The 22,053-nt window shown below is 42.8% G+C and overlaps 1 protein-coding gene across 2 annotated transcripts in view; it reads left to right on the top strand.

The window, feature by feature from the left end:
* Positions 1-22,053, top strand: part of PREPL (prolyl endopeptidase like) — a 69,243-nt gene that overhangs the window by 36,852 nt on the left and 10,338 nt on the right. For both annotated transcript variants that reach the window (XM_073628475.1, XM_073628473.1), the window contains exons 7-9: positions 4,973-5,189; positions 8,193-8,378; positions 21,227-21,430. In XM_073628475.1, the coding sequence (XP_073484576.1) occupies positions 4,973-5,189; positions 8,193-8,378; positions 21,227-21,430 (607 nt within the window). The remainder of the gene's footprint in view (positions 1-4,972; positions 5,190-8,192; positions 8,379-21,226; positions 21,431-22,053) is intronic.

Raw genomic sequence — 22,053 nt, 5'->3', positions numbered from 1 at the left:
GCCCTTTCACACTGGAGACAATGCTGCAGCTGTTTGAGGGCGGATTGCAGGCGCTATTTTTAATGCTATAGCGCCTGCAAAACGCCCTCGGTGTGAAAGGGGTCTTAGTCCCTATGAGATTTGTTTTCTGTATTGTGCAAAAAAACATGGTTGATCCCGCTGCTCTCTATCTCCACCTTTTGTTCATGTCCCCAATTTAGCTAGGAATTTTGCATCTGCAGCTGTGGTGCCAACTCTGCACATGCTCAGTTTTCAGTGAGTTTCTATGCTGAGCATTTCCTCCCCATCACATCTGAGCAGCCCATGAGACTATAGAGTCACACATGTGGGTGTATACACAGTGGTAAATGACAGCCCACTCCCTCCCTCCTCCTCCATGCCCACTAACCAGTTAACACAATGGGAGCGGGATATTACATGTAGATTAATGGAGGCTTCACCTCCCTCTTATTTTTAGGCACAGGCTGGAGGGGCGTAAAAACAGCCCGTGACTGGCAGAAATCCACCCACACCGTGTTATTGCCAAGAAATAATAAAGATTTTATATATAGATATACAGTATCTCACAAAGTGAGTACACCCCTCACATTTTTGTAAATATTTTATTATATCTTTTCATGTGACAACACTGAAGAAATGACACTTTGCTACAATGTAAAGTAGTGAGTGTACAGCTTGTATAGCAGTGTAAATTTGCTGTCCCCTCAAAATAACTCAACACAGCCAATAATGTCTAAACCGCTGGCAACAAAAGTGAGTACACCCCTAAGTGAAAATGTCCAAATTGGGCCCAATTAGCCCTTTTCCCTCCCCGGTGTCATGTGACTCGTTAGTGTTACAAGATCTCAGGTGTGAATGGAGAGCAGGTGTGTTAAATTTGGTGTTATCGCTCTCGCGCTCTCATACTGGTCACTGGAAGTTCAACATGGCACCTCATGGCAAATAACTCTCTGAGGATCTGAAAAAAAAGATTTGTTGCTCTACATAAAGATGACCTAGGCTATAAGAAGATTGCCAAGACCCTGAAACTGAGCTGCAGCATGGTGGCCAAGACCATACAGCGGTTTAACAGGACAGGTTCCACTCAGAACAGGGGTCGCCATGGTCGACTAAAGAAGTTGAGTGCACGTGATATCCAGAGGTTGTCTTTGGGAAAAAGACATATGAGTGCTGCAGAGGTTGAAGGGGTGGGAGAGTCAGCCTGTCAGTGCTCAGACCATACGCCGCACACTGCATCAAATTGGTCTGGATGGCTGTCATCCCAGAAGGAAGCCTCTTCTAAAAAAAAATGATGCACAAGAAAGACCGCAACCAGTTTGCTGAAGACAAGCAGACTAAGGACATGGATTACTGGAATCATGTCCTGTGGTCTGAGACCAAGATAAACTTATTTAGTTCAGATGGTGTCAAGTGTGTGTGGCGGCAACCAGGTGAGGAGTACAAAGACAAGTGTGTGGTGTCTACAGTCAAGCATGGTGATGAGAGTGTCATGGTCTGGGGTTGCATGAGTGCTGTCGGCACTGGGGAGCTACAGTTCATTGAGGGAACCATGAATGTCAACATGTACTTTGACATACTGAAGCAGTGCATGATCCCCTCCCTTCAGAGACTGGGCCGCAGGGCAGTATTCCAACATGATAACAACCCCAAAACACACCTCCAAGACGACCACTGCCTTGCTAAAGAAGCTGAGGGTAACGGTGATGGACTGGCCAAGCATGTCTCCAGACCTAAACCCTATTGAGCATCTGTGGGGCATCCTCAAATGGAAGGTGGAGGAGTGCAAGGTCTCTAACATCCACCAGCTCAGTGATGTCGTCATGGAGAAGTGGAAGAGGACTCCAGTGGCAACCTGTGAAGCTCTGGTGAACTCCATGCCCAAGAGGGTTAAGGCAGTGCTGGAAAATAATGGTGGCCACACAAAATATTGACACTTTGGGCCCAATTTGGACATTTTCACTTAGGGGTGTACTCACTTTTGTTGTCAGCGGTTTAGACATTAATGGCTGTGTGTTGAGTTATTTTGAGGGGACAGCAAATTTACACTGTTATACAAGCTGTACACTCACTACTTTACATTGTAGCAAAGTGTCATTTCTTCAGTGTTGTCACATGAAAAAATTTACAAAAATGAGGGGTGTACTCACTATTGTGAGATACTGTGTGTGTATATATATTCAAATCTTTATCTATATTTGTATGAGAATATAAACCAGTTTATTGATATTATTAAATTTTACTCTGTATTCCAAAGTCTGTTTTCTATTTTGAACATGTGACCAGCAACAAAGGATTAGAAGCTCCCCCTGCTGTTGTTTCCCTGCAGACAGGCTGGGAAAGAGCTGGATCATGTGACAGCTGTATATCGATTAGGAAAATGGTACTTAAATGTTTTTTTCTACAAAAATAATTACAGTGCCATCATTTACATACAGAAAGTGAAGGGACAATGTATATTAAACATTATGTGTTTAATATCACTTTAAAGCAGAGTTCCGCCCACCCCTTTAAAAATTAAAAGTCAGCAGTTACACATACTGTAGCTGCTGACTTTTAACATTAGGACACTTACCTGTCCTGGAGTCCAGCGATGTCGGCACCACAGCTGATGTTTCCATCGGCTGGTTGGGTGCTGCCGCCGCTGCCATTGTGGGTCAGGGAACCGGGCAGTGTAGCCTTTCAGCTCCATGGCTGGATCCCTACTGCCACGCCGCGCTCTCTCACTGGCCCAGCAGAAGGGGAGGGAGGAGGAGGGTGACCGAGCTGCTGGCGTAATTCGAAGCGGCCTGGTCTCCCAAAAGTGGGGACAGGGTACCTGTAAAAAACAGGTATCCGATCCCCACCCCACCCCCCGGTGTCCAAATGTGGCACCAGAGGGTGGGGAGGAATCAGATATTCACGGATTTTGGGTGGAACTCCACTTTAAGGAGTAAGGTAATTGATGCACAGTGCATTTCAATAGAATTTTTGTCTAAACTTAGGCTTTTTACCTACCCACATTCGGTGTTGTAAAATAAAAATAAAAATAAAAAAAGCTACTTTACCTTGTACACACTCTATTTGCACTGCAGATCACAGTTTCAGCAACAGAGGCCATGCTGTCAATGCAGAAAGCAGTTTGCAGGGCGAGTTGAGACCAGCTGCTGACTGATGAGCTACAGGGTTGTGAATGAGTGATGACAATTCTTATAGTTATGCCCCCTGCAACATCTTCTCCCGCTGTAGTGCAGGCAGGCCTAGCCTACACGAGGGTGACAACTCTGCTGTGAATTCAGGAGCAGTGCAGCATCATTGTCACCCCTTCACAGAAAGCTGCTTTAGGTGGACTTGAACTGCAGAATCTACAGGTATCTGTGAGACTGCAGTAGAACAAAGAGTTTTCCCAGTTAAGTTTTGCAGCATCTATATACAGTATCTCACAAAAGTTAGTACACCCCTCACATTTTTGTAAATATTTTATTAAATCTTTTCATGTGACAACGCTGAAGAAATGACACTTTGCTACAATTTAAAGTAGTGAGTGTACAGCTTGTATAACAGTATAAATTTGCTGTCTCTGAAGGGAGGGGATCATGCTCTGCTTCAGTATGTCACAGTACATGTTGGCATTTATGGTTCCCTGTAGCTCCCCAGTGCTGGCAGCACTCATGCAGCCCCAGACCATGACACTCCCACCACCATGCTTGACTGTAGGCCACACACACTTGTCTTTGTACTCCTCACCTGGTAGCCACCACACACACTTGACACCATCTGAACCAAATAAGTTTATCTTGGTCTCATCAGACCACAGGACATGGTTCCAGTAATCTATGTCCTTAGTCTGCTTGTCTTCAGCAAACTGTTTGCGGCTTTCTTGTGCATCATCTTTAGAAGAGTCTTCCTTTTGGGATGACATCCATGCAGACCAATTTGATGCAGTGTGCAGCTTATGGTCTGAGTACTGACAGGCTGACCCCCCACCCCTTCAACCTCTGCAGCAATGCTGGCAGCACTCATACGTCTATTTCCCAAAGACAACCTCTGGATATGACGCTGAGCACGTGCACTCAACTTCTTTGGTCGACCATGGCGAGGCCTGTTCTGAGTGGAACCTGTCCTGTTAAACCGCTGTTTGGTCTTGGCCACCGTGCTGCAGCTCAGTTTCAGGGTCTTGACAATCTTCTTATAGCCTAGGCCATCTTTATGTAGAGCAACAATTCTTTTTTTTCAGATTCTCAGAGAGTTATTTGCCATGAGGTGCCATGTTGAACTTCCAGTGATCAATATGAGAGAGTGAGAGCAATAACACTAAATTTAACACACCTGCTCCCCATTCACACCTGAGACCTTGTAACAATAACGAGTCACATGACACCAGGGAGGAAGAATGGCTAATTGGGCCCAATTTGGACATTTTCACTTAGGGGTGTACTCACTTTTGTTGCCAGCGATTTAGACATTAATGGCTGTGTTGAGCTATTTTGAGGGGACAGTAAATTTACTCTGTTATACAAGCTGTACACTCACTTTACATTGTAGCAAAGTGTCATTTCTTCAGTGCCGGTTCACACAGGGGCGACTTGTCAGGCGACCTAGTCGCCTGACAAGTCCCCTCCCGTTCTGTACAATGGAACCGTTCTAATAGGAGCGACGCAAGTCGCTCCGACTTAGAAAAAGGTTCCTGTACTTCTTTTGAGGCGACTTGCATAGACTTCTATGCAGAAGTCGTTTTGCAAGTCGCCGTGGATGTCGTGTGCAGGTCGCCTCGGTGAGGCGACCTGCAAGTTGTGCCGCCCCTAGTGTGAACCGAGCCTAAGTGTTGTCACATGAAAAGATATAATAAAATATTTACAAAAATGTGAAGGGTGTACTTACTTTTGTGAGATACTGTATATTTTTCTTAAATGGGAAATCATACTTCTGTTTAAATGTACTATTATTGCAGTTTTGTTTCTGTTATGCAATTACTGAATTCTATTTGCATTGTTAGGTTTTTTGTCGATCTCTACCTGACCAGAGACCGCCGCTTCCTCACCATCAACAGTAACAGTAAAACCACCTCTGAGGTCCGGGTAGTAGACTGTAATTGTCCTTTTCAATCCCCTTTCCTGGTACAGCAACGCGTTCCGGGCATAACTTACCACGTGGAACACAGCAATGGATATCTTTATATTCTGATAACTCATGGAGAGCCTGCTGAGTACAAGGTATACCGGTACTACTTGCATACAGTAAATCCAGGGGGATTGTAATGGGTAAAAAAAAATCTACATGAAATAAGTTAAAGGATAAGTTCACCTTTACAGAAAAAAATAATAAATGTGCATTTATTATTTTTTTCCTGCAGGAGCCTGCAAAGCAGTGCACCCGCCATCAGTAGATCACAGTTGCATTGTGGGCTCCTGCAGACATGTCCTTCAGCTTTCAGCCTGTACCTCTGTACAAGCTTTCTGCTTTATAGCCAGAGCACATGTCAGTGGACTGCGAGAGCGCTCATCAACGCCCCCCGCAACACACTGAACCTGCCCCCATGTAAAAATTTCTTCATCAGTTTAGGCCAATATGTATTCTTCTACAAATCTTTGGTAAAAAAATCTCAATAATCATATATTGATTGGTTTGCGCAAAAGTTACAGCGTCTACAAAATAGGAGATTGGTTTATGGCATTCTTATTAATATATTTTTGTACTAGTAATGGCGGTGATCAGTGAGTTTTAGCGTGACTGCGACATTGCAGCGAACAGATCGGACACTTTTGACACTTTTTTGGGACCAGAGACATTTATACAGCGATCAATGCTATAAAAATGCACTGATTACTGTATAAATGTCACAGGCAGGGAAGGGGTTAACCCTAGAGGGCGATTAAGAGGTTAAATGTGTTCCCTGGAAGGTGTTTCTAACTGTGGGGGGGGAGTGTACTGACAGGGAGTACAGAGAGATCGCTGTTCCTGATCACTAGGAACAGACGATCACTCTGTACTCCCCTGACAGAATGGGGATCTGTTCGTTTACATTGAAAGATCCCCATTCTTCTTCTCTGTGGAGCAATTGCGGGTGGCTGGCAGACATCGCGGCCGCCGGTCACGCACATCGACTCCAGCGCCACGCGCGCCCACTGTATCTATTGCATGAAGTGCCGTACGCTTACGGCGATTTGCACAATAGACCAGGCCTGCCGCAGTATAATGATGGCAGCTGGTCGGCAAGTGGTTAAGTAAGCAAATCTAGCTAAAGTAAAACTATAGGCAAAACTTTTTTTCCATTTTGGATAGCATAAGGGAGGGTTATAACCCCTGTTAGATTTTTTTTTTTTTTGTTTGCCACCTGTGTCCCATTACGGAGATTTCTCTTTAACTTCCTGTCCCATAGCCAAACAGGAAGTTTGAGGAAATCCCTGCAAATTAAGAGAATTTCTTGGGGACCCCCAGGTCACCAGAACTAGTGTCCCCATTGGAAGATTACCTCTCTTTTACATTTCTGGGAACAACCCAAAATATGGGGATTTTCTTTTACTATCAATGATAATGGGGCAAATAGTGAGGAGGAATCTCCTTAATGGGGTCACAGACAGCAATAAAAACTGACAGGTGTTCCAGTCCCTCTCCACTCCATCCAAAATGGAAAAAAAAAAAGTTTTGCCTTTAGTTATACTTTAAGGCATAACTAAAGAAAATTTGTTTTAGGAGAGCGGAGAGGGATTTGAACCCCTCTCTGGTTTTTATTGCTGTCTGTGCCCCGGTGAAGGAGATTCACCCTCTCTATTTGTCCTGGTAATCTTTACCACCGAAAGTGAAAGAAAATCACAAATTTTTGGTTGTCATCAGAACAGGAAGAGAGGGGACATGTTTCTAATAAGGACACTAGTTCTGGTGACCCCAGTGAAAACTATGGATTCCCTCACTTTAGAGGGATTTCCTGATTTAGCGATAGGGGAGGAAGTGAAGGGAAATCTCCTCAGTGGGACACACATAGCAAAGAAACATACTTTTTTTCTTTTGTTCTACTTTAAAATGTTACTAAACCCTGGAGCCCGCATTCACTAGAAATGCAATTATTTTAGTAAATATAAACTAAATACCTTTTCTCATCAGCAGTATATAGCAGTCTTGTGACTTGTATCAGTGTCTGGTTAAAGCTTGTAGGAGGAGTTTTCATTCTCCTCTGACTGTCCTATGAGGCTGCATGACCCCTGACCCTCTGTCTGGACAGAGCTGATTGGCTCTGTGCTGATCACATGCACCCTCCCAAGAAAAAAAATGCTCTGCATTATCAGGAGATAGATTGGGGACTGTGGAAGAAGGGGAGAATCAGAGAAGACAGGATCAAACAGCCTTTTTACACAATGTGGATGATTAAGCCCTTAGGTTCCACAGTGAGTATAACAAGCATGTTTTACTGCATATACAGACTGATTTTACTTTTGTGGGTTTAACTCATCTGTCAGAATACACTGATCAGTTCTACAGCCAATTGAAAATTTTCCAACCAGCCGGTTTGAGACAAGTCGATGATTAGATCGACTTTTCTGAAAAGGGAATGGCCTTAGATGGATCGATAGGTGTGTGCAGCCTATTGCATTAGGATGTTCACCCCAAAGCTCAAACCCTTTCACTTTTCAGACAAAGGAAGGGACTGAGTACAGAGATCCCTTTCTCTGCAGCCTCTGCCGCGCTGGACAGTGAATGAATAGGAAGTGCTCTGTGCTGAGCGGCTTCCTGTTCATTCACAAACGGTGTTTACTATGCTTCGGTTATGAATGAACACAGTGAGTGATCAGTACCAATCACTCATTGTGTTTATTTAGAAAAGGAAGGGGCTGATAAATTACATATTTACTGGTCCCTTCCTCGCTCACCATCCTGAAACGATCCACCGCTACATTCTGCGGGAGAGGAGAAGAGGGAAGCCAGCAGCACTGCAGGGGGGACAGGGGGGAGGGAGGGGTGAGCAGAAAGAGCAGTTTGCGCTTCACAGGGTGATTAGGGTGTGCCCATGCACTCCAGGCACACCCTGTGCGCACGCCTGTGAATGGATCAAAATTTGTACGGTCCCTGCTGAACTGGATGAATTTCGATCCATCTATGGCCAACTTTAATCATATGTATCTAACAGATACCTCCTGTTTTTTAAATATAAACGATCTCTGTTATGATGTTAAAATTAAAAAATAGGCACTTACTGTTACCTCTTCTTGTTGTTTGTACAGTTAATGAAAGCTCCTGTCAATAGCTCTATAAATCAATGGAAGCCGATTTATCATGTAAAGCCTCATTCCCGATTGGTGGACATGGAGATAATAAAGGATCATTGTGTTATGTTCTTGAAACAACAAAATGAGCTTCATATGGAGGTGACGTCCTTATTCAGTGAATTGCTTTATCACTCTCTGAAGGTAAGTTTAGTCTTTGGGGTCCTTTGATTATAGAATATGCAGCTGTTGTGGAGTCCTTCTCATAAAGATCTAAATACACCTTGCTGATAAAAGCAAAAAAAAAGAACTGCTGGGTTGCCCCACATTTCCTTATTAACCACTTAAGGACCGCCCACCACATATATACTGCGGCAGGGAGGCCCTATTACGAAAGGTATGTCGTTTCGTGCACGAGTCACTGTGGGCGCGCGTGGGGGAGCCGGTGCACGGGTTCTCAGAGAGGCAGAGCGGGGATCTAACTTTGTATTCAAAGTGATCAGGAACAGCAATCCCTCTGTGCTCCCAGTCAGTCGCGCCCCCCCCCCCCCCACACACACACACACACACACACACACACACACACACACACACACACACACACACACACACACACACTTAGAAACACCTCCCTAGGGAACACTTAACCCCTTGATCGCCCCCTAGTGTTAACCCCTTCCCTGTCAGTGTCATTCATACAGTGATCAGTGGCTATTTTTAGCTCTGAGCACTGTAATAATGTCACTGGTCCCAAAAAAAGTGTCCGCCGCAATGTCGCAGTCCTGCTCAAAATCGCTGATCACCGCCATTACTAGTAAAAAAATTTAAATGCCATAAATCTATCCCCTATTTTGTGGACGCTATAACTTTTGCGCAAAACAATCTATATACGCTGTTTGCAATTTTTATTTTTTTTTTTTACCAAAAAATATGTAGCAAAATACATATTGGCCTAAACTGATGAAGACATTTTTTTTTACAAATTTTTTTGGATATTTCTTATGGCAAAAAGTAAATTATTTATTTATTTTGAAAATTGTCGCTCTTCTTTTTTTTTTTTTTTTTTTTATAGCGCAAAAAAATAAAAACTGCAGAGGTGATCAAATACCATCAAATGAAAGCTCTATTTATGGGAAAAACCAATTTTGTTTGGGTACAACGTGGCATGACCGCGCAATTGTCAGTTAAATCGGCGCAGTGCTGTATTGCAAAAAATGGCCTGGTCATTAAAGGGGAAAATCCTAGTTTTAATCTGGACTCCAGATAAACAGCTAAATACACTAAAATGCATAAAATTTGGTTTCAATTTCCTGTCCACCCAGTCCAGAGATGCACACAGATCTTGCACACAACAGCTGGCAGGACAGGAGACCTGTTTTTCTCTCCTACTGTTCAGTAACACTCACAGATCTTGTCGCTCCTCCAGCCTGTAACTGGACAGTGAAAGGAGAAGTAGCAGACTGATAAGTTCACCTCTCTGTCACTTTCCTTTCTCCTTCTATTAGCATGTCCCTTGTTAGTGTATATGAGCACTTCAGCACCATGTAATCTACAATACAAGGCTGCACTAGGTGCATTGTAAGGTCTCAGTTGTTTTTCTATAAAAAATAACAAGCATGTTATACTTATCTGCTCTGGGCAGTGGTTTTGCTCAGGGCAGCCCAGATCTCTTCTCAGGTCCCTCTTCAGCTCTCCTGGCCCCTCTCTCCTGTCGAGTGCCCCCACAGCAAGCAGCTTGCTATGGGGGGGGGGGGCACCCGAGCCGAGCTGCAGCTCCGTCTGTGCATTCAGACACGGAGCCCCAGTTCGGCCCGCCTCCTCTCTCTCTTGATTGACTAACTGACTTTGATAGCAGCAGGAGCCAATGGCGCCGCTGCTGTGTCCCAGCCAATCAGGAGTGGGAGCCCCAGATGGCCGAGGCATTCGTGGACATCGCTGGATAGAGATGGGGCTCAGGTAAGTATTAGGGGGGCTGAGGGAGGCTGCTGCACACAGAAGGCTTTTTATCTTAATGCATAGAATGCATTATGATAAAAAAAACCTCCTGACTTTACAACCACTTTAAATGTCACAAGTACAAAAGCTGCTAGCACTTAAATGCTGGAATACCAGCATAAGAAACAATTATATAACGTAGGTGCAGCACTTATAAACAGAAAACCGGTCTATAAAGTTCAATTTGCACATTACTGATCAGTCCATGTAAAATCATCCCCAATCCTGCATCAAATATGAGTTGAAAGATGACAATCAATATGGATAGATAGAAGGAGTGTCCAAGAAAAAGCCGTCACCAGCACCCATTCACACCAAAGAAGGTCAGACGAGCATGTTCAGAATAATCTTGGAATGATGTTCCTGGATTTGAATCACCATGACGTCGCCCCTGACGACGTCATTGAAGACGAAACGCCCAGGGAGAAGTAGTGACGTCATTGCACAGTGGCCATGTTGTTAGGAAAGGAGAGCGGGTGGCGTTTGGAACAGTACACATTGTGCCCATGCAAGCAGCAGTAGTAGGAAGATGCTTCGTCTTGGGGGTTTCCCTTAACCCCTGCAAAGCACCGGAAGAGGGCCAGGGGGCAACTGAAGGGACCCCCCATGCACCTGTGCCTGTGTATAAAGACAGCCCTGACCCAGGGGTGTTTGCCTCGCAATGCATCCACTTAGCGACTGCCCACCGTGGATGCAGTATCTCACAAAAGTGAGTACACCCCTCACATTTTTGTAAATATTTTATTATATCTTTTCACTTTTCATTCACTACTTTACACTTTGCTACAATGTAAAGTAGTGAGTGTACAGCTTGTATAACAGTGTAAGTTTTCTGTCCCCTCAAAATAACCCAACACACAGCCATTAATGTCTAAACCGCTGGCAACAAAAGTGAGTACACCCCTAAGTGAAAATGTCCAATATTTTGTGTGGCCACCATTATTTTCCAGCACTGCCTTAACCCTCTTGGGCATGGAGTTCACCAGAGCTTCACAGGTTGCCACTGGAGTCCTCTTCCACTCCTCCATGATGACATCACTGAGCTGGTGGATATTGGAGACCTTGCGCTCCTCCACCTTCCGTTTGAGAATGCCCCACAGATGCTCAATAGGGTTTAGATCCGGAGACATACTTGGCCAGTCCATCACCTTTACCCTCACCTTCTTTAGCAAGACAGTGGTCGTCTTGGAGGTGTGTTTTGGGTCGTTATCATGTTGGAATACTACCCTGCGGCCCAGTCTCTGAAGGGAGGGGATCATGCTCTGCTTCAATATGTCACAGTACATGTTGGCATTCATGGTACCCTCAATGAACTGTAGCTCCCCAGTACTGGCAGCACTCATGCACCCCAGACCACGACACTCCCACCACCATGCTTGACTGTAGGCAAGACACACTTGTCTTTGTACTCCTCACCTAGTTGCCGCCACAAACGCTTGACACCATCTGAACCAAATAAGTTTATCTTGGTCTCATCAGACCACAGTTCCAGTAATCCATGTCCTTAGTCTGCTTGTCTTCAGCAAATTGTTTTTGGGATTTCTTGTGCATCATCTAGCCATTTAGAAGAGGCTTCCTTCTGGGACAACAGCCATGCAGACCAATTTGATGCAGTGTGCGGCGTATGGTCTAAGCACTGACAGGCTGACCCCCCACCCCTTCAACCTCTGCAGCAATGCTGGCAGCACCCATACGTCTATTTCCCAAAGACAACCTCTGGATATGACGCTGAGCATGTGTTTTGAGTGGAACCTGTCCAGTTAAACCGCTGTATGGTCTTGGCCACCGTGCTGCAGCTCCATTTCAGGGTCTTGGCAATCTTCTTATTGCCTAGGCCATCTTTATGCAGTGCAACAATTCTGTTTTTTTCAGATGCTCAGAGAGTTCTTTGCCATGAGGTGCCATATTGAACTTCCAGTGACCAGTATGAGAGAGTGAGAGCGATAACACCAAATTTAACACACCTGCTCCCCATTCACACCTGAGACCTTGTAACACTAACGAGTCACATGACACCAGGGAGGGAAAATGGCTAATTGGGCCCAATTTGGACATTTTCACTTAGGAGTGTACTTACTTTTGTTGCCAGCGGTTTAGACATTAATGGCTGTGTGTTGAGTTATTTTGAGGGGACAGCAAATTTACACTGTTATACAAGCTGTACGCCGGGACCCGCCGATCATTCAGGAAAAAGGCAGAACATCAGTCTGCCTCTGTAAACAAGGCAGATTGCCGTTCTGTGCGAGGGGAGTCTGCTGATCCTGTGTTCATGCTAAGCAGGAACACGGACCTTTACATTCCCCCAGTCAAAGTATCTCCCCCACGCAGTTAGTAATCATTCCCAGGGAACACAGTTAACCCCTTTGATCGCTCCTGATGTTAACCCCTTCCCTGCGAGTGTCATTAGTACAGTGACAGTGCATATTGTATTCGTGCCAGTGGTCCCCAAAGAGTGTCAGTTAGTGTCCGATTTGTCCACCACAATATTGCAGTCCCGCTATATATATAATCGCTGCCATTACTAGTAATAGATAAAAATAAATAAAATGTACCATAGTTTGTAGACGCTCTAACTTTTGTGCAAACCAATCAATATACGCGTATTGGGATTTTTTTTTTACCAAAAATATGTAGCAGAATACATATTAGCCTAAATTGAGGAAGAAATTCGATTTTTTACATTTTTTTATTGAATGTGTTTTATAGCAGAATGTAAAAAAAAATGTTTTTTTTTTGTATATAGCGCAAAAATTAAATTCCGCAGGGCTCATCAAATATCACCAAAAGAAAGCTCTATTTGTGGGAAAAAAAGAACATACATTTTATTTGTGTACAGCGTTGCACGACCACGCAATTATCAGTTAAAGTAACGCAGCGCTGTATCGCAAAAAATGGTCTGGTCAGGAAGGGGGGTAAATCTTTCCGGAGCTGAAGTGGTTAAGCTAAATAACTTTCAAAGTGGCACGTCCAAATAAATTGGAACCAAAATACATAAATGAAAAGAAAGAAATTGGGACTTTACACAAGGCATGTCAATGTGTATACTACTGCATAGAATATTAAAACTCTCTGCATTAGTTTAGCATCTCAATCCCATAGGGTAATCCATGAGTGTAATAAATTAATGTATCAATATCAATCATATTAAAAATATATATTGTAATAAAAAAATATTTACTTAGCAAATATATAATATAACATATTTAATACAAGTAATCACAACAAAAGGATTATTCACTTCAATCACACACATACACACACTCCCCTATTTGGGAACATTTAGATGTCACTTTAATATTTATTTTTTGGAGTTATTTTCGTTTTTGTTGTTTTTTTGGTTTGGTTTTTATCTACTTTTACAATTTTGTTCACAGATTGGGTATAAGCGCTGTGCGCACACATAGTACACCTTGGGATCTATGTCGTGACTGGTCTGGCATGCTCCTCAGCTGCTGCCCCCCTTGGCCCCTATTCAATATTTTTGTTGGGGGGGGGGTCATCCGCCTTAACCCCAGATGAGACAGCTCATCCCAGGCCACCGCCCAGTTACATCACAGAAGCTGGGTATAGCCTGCGGGCTTTAGGTGTCAGTAATTTAGAATCAGTCTGTCGTTTGACACTTTCCCTCTCTAGAGGGCATTATATATTACCGGGTATTTATCTGACTTTTCAGCAATTACCATGCGTTCTACTCCTGATGATTGGCAATAATGCCATGAAACGCGTTGGGTGTTCAAATATGAGTGCCGATACATGCTCGCCGAAAGATGCATTTTTAATAATGGTGCCTACTATTTGTATATGTATTATGTGAATTTAATTTATATGCTCTGTTTTTTATATAAAAATTAAAAAAAAAACAGGTGCTCCAGACTCAGGTGCAGTATTATGGTATCCATTTAATAGAAATAAAAGCAAGCCAAATGGCTACTCACAAAAGGGGAGTAAATTCGGGCACATAAATGTAGGGTTCAGGGGGCGGAGTCGTTATATGAATTAGGTTTATTCATTCTGTATTGATTACATAATTTATATCCTTCGATTACTTGTATTAAATATGTTATATTATATATTTGTTAAGTAAATCTTTTTTGATTACAATATATTTTTTTAATATGATTGATATTGATACATTAATTTATTACAATCATGGATTACCCTATGACATTGAGATGAGAGAAACCAATGCAGATAGATTTGATATTCTATGCAGTAGTATACACATTGACATGCCTCATGTAATGTCCCATTTTCTTTCTTTCCTTTTTGTATGTAATACGTAGGGATGGAGGCATGTCATTGTTTTAACATAGTTGTGACAGGCCACTTTTGTCTTTATTTAGAACCAAAATACAATTATTGGGTTTGGATAAGGAAATTAACCCCAACCGGGCCCCTGTGTAGACAGGGGCCCGGTTGGGGTTAATTCTCTTATCCAGACCCCATAATCTTATGAAACGTAATCTTCTTGGCTTGCTCGGAACGCATGTAGGTACAGATGGTGAATCTCATATCTTTATCAACAGCTTTCCAACAATCCACAGCTTTATGAACTAAAGGAAAAAAAAAAAAGCCGGTGTATGAAATATTATGCCAGGAAAGGATATTGTATTTGCAGCGGGGCAGTCGCTACATTTTCACTGCATCTCTTTTGAATTTTGGAAGTGTCGCCCTTTCAGTGGCTTTCAGAGACTGAATGCTGATTTTTTTTTTTCTTTTTTTTTTTTTTTTTCCCCCTTGCCGCATACACATAATAGCCTCAAACCACCAAGTGTACGTGTGCCAAAAAAAGGGGTATTGTTTTGCTGAATGGGTTTTCTTTAGCTCCCCGTTCCAAGGCACCAATTTCAAGTAACTAAATGCTTAAGAGCCAACGTCTAGCACAAGATCGCTAGCTGGAATCAAACTGGCTAGATTACAAGAGCGTGTCGGCCAAGGGGCGTATAATCAGAGATAGAGAGGAGGAAATAACAGGACTGAATAGAATTTCTCGCCGAATATAATGTCACTTAAACAAGATGGAATATTTCTCACCGGAGCCTTAAACTCGCCGTTTTTACTCCCTAAAAGCATTACTTTACTACGGTAATCACAGCCGCCGGCTGGAAATTAACTTTCGATGCAGTCGTGATTATTTGAAATCACAAAGGGACCACAAGCGGCGTGTACTTGGAACAAATGTCATCTGGTTGTCTTGTTACACTAAGCGATATTTGTCCGCTTTCACGTGAAGGTAAAAATTGCTTTCCAGCTCACTCCAAATTTTCCCATTTCATGTCCTGTAGGAAGCAAGTTATGAGAAAAATGTGGGCTGCTAATGCTGGTATCCCCCCGAAAATGGTGGCCGACTGTCGTGTTACATAGTAGGCGAGGTTGAAAAAAAGGCACAAGTCCATCAAGTCCAACCTATGTGTGTGATTATGTCAGTATTACATTGTATATCCCTGTATGTAGCGGTCGTTCAGGTGCTTATCTAATAGTTTTTTGAAATTATCGATGCTCCCCACTGAGAAATTCACATCCTAACCACTCTTACAGTAAAGAACCCTCTACGCAGTTTAAAGTTAAACCTCTTTTCTTCTAAATTTAGTGAATGGCCACATGTCTTATTAAATTCCCTTTCGCAGAAAAGTTATAACCCTATTGTGGGGTCACCAGTACGGTATTTGTAAATTGAAATCATATCCCCTCTCAAGGGTCTTCTCTCCAGAGAGAAACGTTCAGTGCTCACAACCTTTCCTCATAACTGATGTCCTCCAGACCCTTTATTAGTTTTGTTGTCCTTCTCTGGACTCTCTCCAGTTCCAGCACATCCTTCCTGGGGACTGGTGCCCAGAACTGGACAGCATACTCCAGGTGCAGCCGGACCAGAGTCTTGTAGAGCGGGAGAATTATCGTTTTATCTCTGGAGTTGATCCCCTTTTTAATGCCAATATTCTGTTTGCTTTGCTTGCAGCAGCTTGGCATTGCATGTCATTGCTGAGCCTATCATCTACTAGGACCCCCAGGTCATTTTCCATCCTAGATTCCCCCAAAGGTTCTCCCCCTAGTGTATAGATTGCATTCATATTTTTGCCACCCAAATGCATTATTTTAAATTTTCTGCATTGAAGCGCATTTGCCATGTAGTTGCCCAACCCATTAATTTGCTCAGATCTTTTTGCAAAGTTTCCACATCCTACGGAGAAGTTATTGCCCTGCTTAGCTTCAGTGGCTTCAGTGCTTTGTGTGTCACTGACCAAGATATACACAGATCCAGAGTCCTGACTTCTATGGATGCATTTACATCCGTTTCCCGATCTCATGCAATGAATGACCCTGGGAGGGACGTGTATTACGTCACTTCTAGGGTTACAGCTGCCATTCCTTGGCTAATGTAGCCAAGGATGCAGCTATTCAAGCACAATTTGTGTTTGAATAGTTGCATTGGAGGGAGCGGAGACATTGTGGGTCTGATAGACCCCTGATGTCTCCATAAACCGTAAGGCCTCGTGCACACTGGATGTTTTTACAGCTGCCACTTTTGCCTTCAGGCGTTTTCTTTTCTGCAGCCAGTAAACTCCCCAGCATGTAATCCTATGTGTCCATGCACACATAGGCTGTTATTAGCAGGTTTTGTCAGGGCCCTTTTATGACTGGAAAAAAAACAAGAACTAGTGGGTTTTGAGAGGAGTTATTCAGCTAAATTCAGATAAAAATGCTCTAACTCTGATAAAAGCTTAAAAACGCAGCTATTCTGCGTTTATCATCTTTTTTTGCACCATAAGCGTTTGCAAAAGTATAGTTTTGCTAAAAAATGCTGCAAAAATTAATTCTACAGCTTGCTATAGCTAACTCTACTGGTGTTTTTATAATGTCCAGTGTGCATGAGGCCTAACGGTCTCCTGCCCATGCTATCACAAAGGAGGCTTGTTAGCCCCTTTGTGATGGAACGAAAGTTAAAAGAATTTTTTTTTAGATGTAAAAAAAATATATATACAGTCAGGTCCATAAATATTGGGACATCAACACAATTTTAATCTTTTTTGCTCTATACACCACCACAATAGATTTAAAATGAAACGAACAAGATGTGCTTTAACTGCAGACTTTTTTCTTTAATTTGAGAGTATATACATCTAAATCAGGTGAACGGTGTAGGAATTACAACAGTTTATATATGTGCCTCCCACTTTTTAAGGGACCAAAAGTAATGGGACAATTGGCTGCTCAGCTGTTCCATGGCCAGGTGTGTGTTATTCCCTCATTATCCCATTTACAAGGAGCAGATAAAAGGTCCAGAGTTCATTTTAAGTGTGCTATTTGAATTTGTAATCTGTTGCTGTCAACTCTCAATATGTGATCCAAAGAGCTGTCACTATCAGTGAAGCAAGCCATCATTAGGCAGAAAAAACAAAAACCCATCAGAGAGATAGCAAAAACATTAGGGGTGGCCAAATCAACTGTTTGGAACATCCCTAAAAAGAGAGAAAGCACCGGTGAGTTCAGCAACACCAAAAGACCCAGAAGACCACGGAAAACAACTGTGGTGGATGACCGAAAAATTATTTCCTGGTAAAGAAAAAAAGTTGGCCAGATCAAGAACACTCTCCAGGAGGTAGGTGTATGTGTGTCAGAGTCAACAATCAAGAGAAGACTTCACCAGAGTGAATACAGAGGGTTCACCACAAGATGTAAACCATTGGTGAGCCTCAAAAACAGGAAGCCCAGATTAGAGTTTGCCAAACAACATCTAAAAAAGCCTTCACAATTCTGGAACAACATCCTATGGACACATGAGACCAAGTTTAACTTGTACCAGAGTGATGAGAAGAGAAGAGTATGGAGAAGGAAAGGAACTGCTCATGATCCAAAGCATACCACCTCATCAGTGAAGCATGGTGGTGGTAGTGTCAAGGCGTGGGCATGTATGGCTGCCAATGGAACTGGTTCTCTTGTATTTATTGATGATGATGTGACTGCTGACAAAAGCAGCAGGATGAATTCTGAAGTGTTTCGGGCAATATTATCTGCTCATATTCAGCAAAAAGCTTCAGAGCTCATTGGACGGCGCTTCACAGTGCAGATGGACAATGACCCGAAGCATACTGCGAAAGCAACCAAAGAGTTTTTTAAGGGAAAGAAGTGGATTGTTATGCAATGGCCAAGTCAATCATGTGACCTGAATCCGATTGAGCATGCATTTCACTTGCTGAAGACAAAACTGAAGGGAAAATGCCCCAAGAACAAGCAGGAACTGAAGACAGTTGCAGTAGAGGCCTGGCAGAGCATCACCAGGGATGAAACCCAGTGTCTGGTGATGTCTATGCGTTCCAGACTTCAGGCTGTAATTGACTGCAAAGGATTTGAAACCAAGTATTAAAAAGTGAAAGTTTGATGGATGATTGTTAATCTGTCCCATTACTTTTGGTCCCTTAAAAAGTGAGAGGCACATATACAAACTGTTGTAATTCCTACACCGTTCACCTGATTTGGATGTAAATACCCTCAAATTAAAGCTGAAAGTCTGCAGTTAAAGCACATCTTGTTTGTTTCATTTCAAATCCATTGTGGTGGTGTATAGAGCCAAAAAGATTAGAATTGTGTCGATGTCCCAATATTTATGGACCTGACTGTAGATATAGATCTATATCTATAGAGATATAGATATATATATATAAAATACATAAAAATAATTTACACCTTTTTTAAAGCACTACTGTCACCCCGTACACACCCCATGTAAAAAGGGCAACATAGGGCGAGAATGTGTATGTAAAAATTAATTTTGTTGCACATGTGAGGTATTGTCACAAATGTCAGACTGATATCAATAATTCTAGGGCCGTAGTCAATGGTTAAAGTGGTTGTAAACCCTCACATATAACCAGTGAAGTGACTGGCCTCAGGTGATACACAAAAAAATGCACTGTCACTGTATACATAACACTAGCGGGTAAGGATTTAATGTCAGGGGCAATCAAAGGGTTAAGTGTGTTCCCTGGGTTTGCTTTCTTACTATGTGGGGGATAGACTGGCTGCAGGAAGAGAGACACCTGTGTTCCCGATTAGCAGGAACACAAGATCTCTCTCTCTTTGTCTGACAGAATGACGGTCTGCCTTGTTTACATAGGCAGACTGCTGTTCTGCCTCCTCCAAACGATCACGTGTGGCCGGCGGGCCATTGAGGCCTCCGGTCCAATCACAGCCGGAGCAGGTCGCCGGCCGCACACGCGCCCCAGACCCGGAAGTCGCAAACAACGTACAGGTACGTTGTTTTATGCAGCCGGGCCACCCAGCTGCAGTATATGTCTGGTGGGCGGTCCAGAAGTAGTTAAAGCACTGCTGTCACCCCCATACACACCCTATGTAAAAAGGGCAGCATAGAGCGAGAATGTGTATATAAAAATGAATTGTGCCACACGTGAGGTATCATCACAAATGTCAGACCGACATCAATAATTCTAGGGCCATAGTCCACGGCTAAAGTGGTTCTAAACCCTCACATATTCCCAGTGAAGTGACTGGCCTCAGGTGATACACAAAGTTTAAACAAACCACCTACACAAGTTGTACCTACCTGCGGTCCTCTGTTCTCTACATCCATTCAAAGTCCAGAATTCATAAAGCTTGTCTGAGCTGTCAGAAAAAAAGGGGGCCGAGAGCTGAAATTACACACTGCAGAACTCAGCGAGGAGAGGTCTGAGAACTGATTGGAGACCTGGAGGGAAAGGACACCCCCCCACCCCTTTACACAGGAACAGAGCCGAGGCTGTCAATTACAGGCTGTGTGCTGGAGATCCCATCTCTGCCCCCTTTTTCCTCTTGGTGTCAGGAAAATTTGTCAGAAGTGATTCATGCTGAAAGCAGAGGAATGAGGTAGCAGACAGAAATGACACTTAGTGCTCTTGAGACAAGTACACACTATAGAGGGATATGCTTTGTTCATGTCTGAGGTTGATGATCTGTAAAGGCTTTTAAAGCATTGTGTATGGAGAACTAGAAATCCCAGTAAAGCCGCAAGAGGGCGGGGACGTCCTTTCCTGCTACTTGTAAAAGCAATCCAGTGGCTAGTTAATTGCTAGGATTGCTGTTATTATTATACAGGATTTATATAGCGCCAACAGTTTGCGCAGCACTATACTGTTACAAGAGAGCCGACCGTCAGCTCTAAAAAAAACGTACCGGGGTGATGCCTGCAGCTGCAGACATCATCCCTCTATATTTGCATCAGCCCCAATCGTTGGTGATTGTGATTAAGCTCATCCGGACCCTTTTCTTTCGCCATGTCCTGTCTTCAGTGGTGTTTTTTTATGGATTGTATCATCTGCACAACATTGTGTATTATGCAGCACTTTGTAAATGAAAGATATTAGTAAATTGCCAAGTATAGCATTGCCCTGGCTGAAAGAGAAGTGCGCCACCTGGGGACCACAGACCTGTATTTGATTTATCGTTTTAAAATAATGGAGAACAACAAGCCTGTAAAAATACGAAAACCTCAGCAAAATGAATTTCCAGATACATTTTACATTAGCGACTTGAAAACAATGCCTGTTACTTTTACCTTTTTACATTTTAGACAGTGTCTGCTTATACAGAGAAGTGCAAGTTGGGGACAAAACAAGTCATCAGCCCTGTCACTGTCACCCCGTTTGCTTTCAATAGGTGGAAGAGTAAACATTTTTCCTTTGTAAATGGAATTTGACTTTAAATATCACTTCACAGAGCAAATTAAATTTTGACAAGAAAATCATGACCTGTTTCATAGTTTGCTTTTTAATTGAAATAGTGATTGAATTTCATTATAGTGTTTAAATAAAAAAGGTTATTAACAAGTTGAGTGCAGCGAACCATTTAAGCTACGCCACTGTCAGCGAATGTTTTGTTCTGAGCGTGTAAAGTCTTTCTTCAGCTCTGATATCCGTATATATAATTATCATATGAATTGAGGTGAAACAGCTTTGCAGATTAAATCTAGCACACACATTCAAGGATTTTTTTTTTTTTACGAGTCTAAATATGGACATTGAATTTCCTGAGAAATGAGCATGTTCTCCCTTTTTCTTTCTGTCCAGCTTCCAGAATGGGCCTGTGCGGTTCAGCTGGCGGTGCACCCAGAACGAGGCTCCGATCTTCTTCAGTTTTACCTTGAGTCTCCCGTATGTCGTCCAATCACATTTGCTTATTCTGTACTAGAAAACACTTTGTCGATTGAAGCCGATCATGCCATTGTGAAGAACGAGACTTGCCAAGTTTTCCGCCTTAAAGCAAAAAGCAAGGTTTGCACTAGGCCATTTCCATCCTTTTTTTTTTTTTTTTTTTTTTTTTAAGGTTACAGAGATTGAAAAAGACACGTGTCCATTGGGTTTAACCAATAAAAAGCTAAGGAGATGGGCATCTGCAGTCCACATCAGGAGAGCAGCAATGGCGCTCCTCAACAGGTGCAGTATGGTGAGCATGGGCCTTCAGCTAAGTATAGAAAGGGTCACCGGCAAGTGAAAACAAAGGTAAAAAATTATAATAAAGGCTATACAGCGCCTTGAAAAAGTATTCATACCCCTTGAAATTTTCCACATTTTGTCATGTTACAACCAAAAACGTAAACATATTTTATTGGGATTTTTTTTGTGATAGACCAACACAAAGTGGCACATAATTGTGAAGTGGAAGGAAAATGATAAATAGTTTTCAAAATTTTTTACAAATAAATATCTGAAAAGTGTGGCGTGCGTTTTTATTCAGCCCCCTTTACTCTGATATCCCCAACTAAAATCTAGTGGAACCACTTGACTTCAGAAGTCTCCTAATTAGTAAATAGAGTCCACCTGTGTGTAATTTAATCTCAGTATAAATACAGCTGTTCTGTGAAGGCCAAGGAAGACACCAGACAGGTCAGGGATAA

The sequence above is a fragment of the Aquarana catesbeiana genome, linkage group LG04 (assembly GCF_042186555.1).
Source record: "Aquarana catesbeiana isolate 2022-GZ linkage group LG04, ASM4218655v1, whole genome shotgun sequence".
Lineage (NCBI taxonomy): Eukaryota > Metazoa > Chordata > Amphibia > Anura > Ranidae > Aquarana > Aquarana catesbeiana.
Note: the sequence above shows the minus strand (reverse complement) of the source record. Positions and strands in the feature narration are given on the sequence as shown.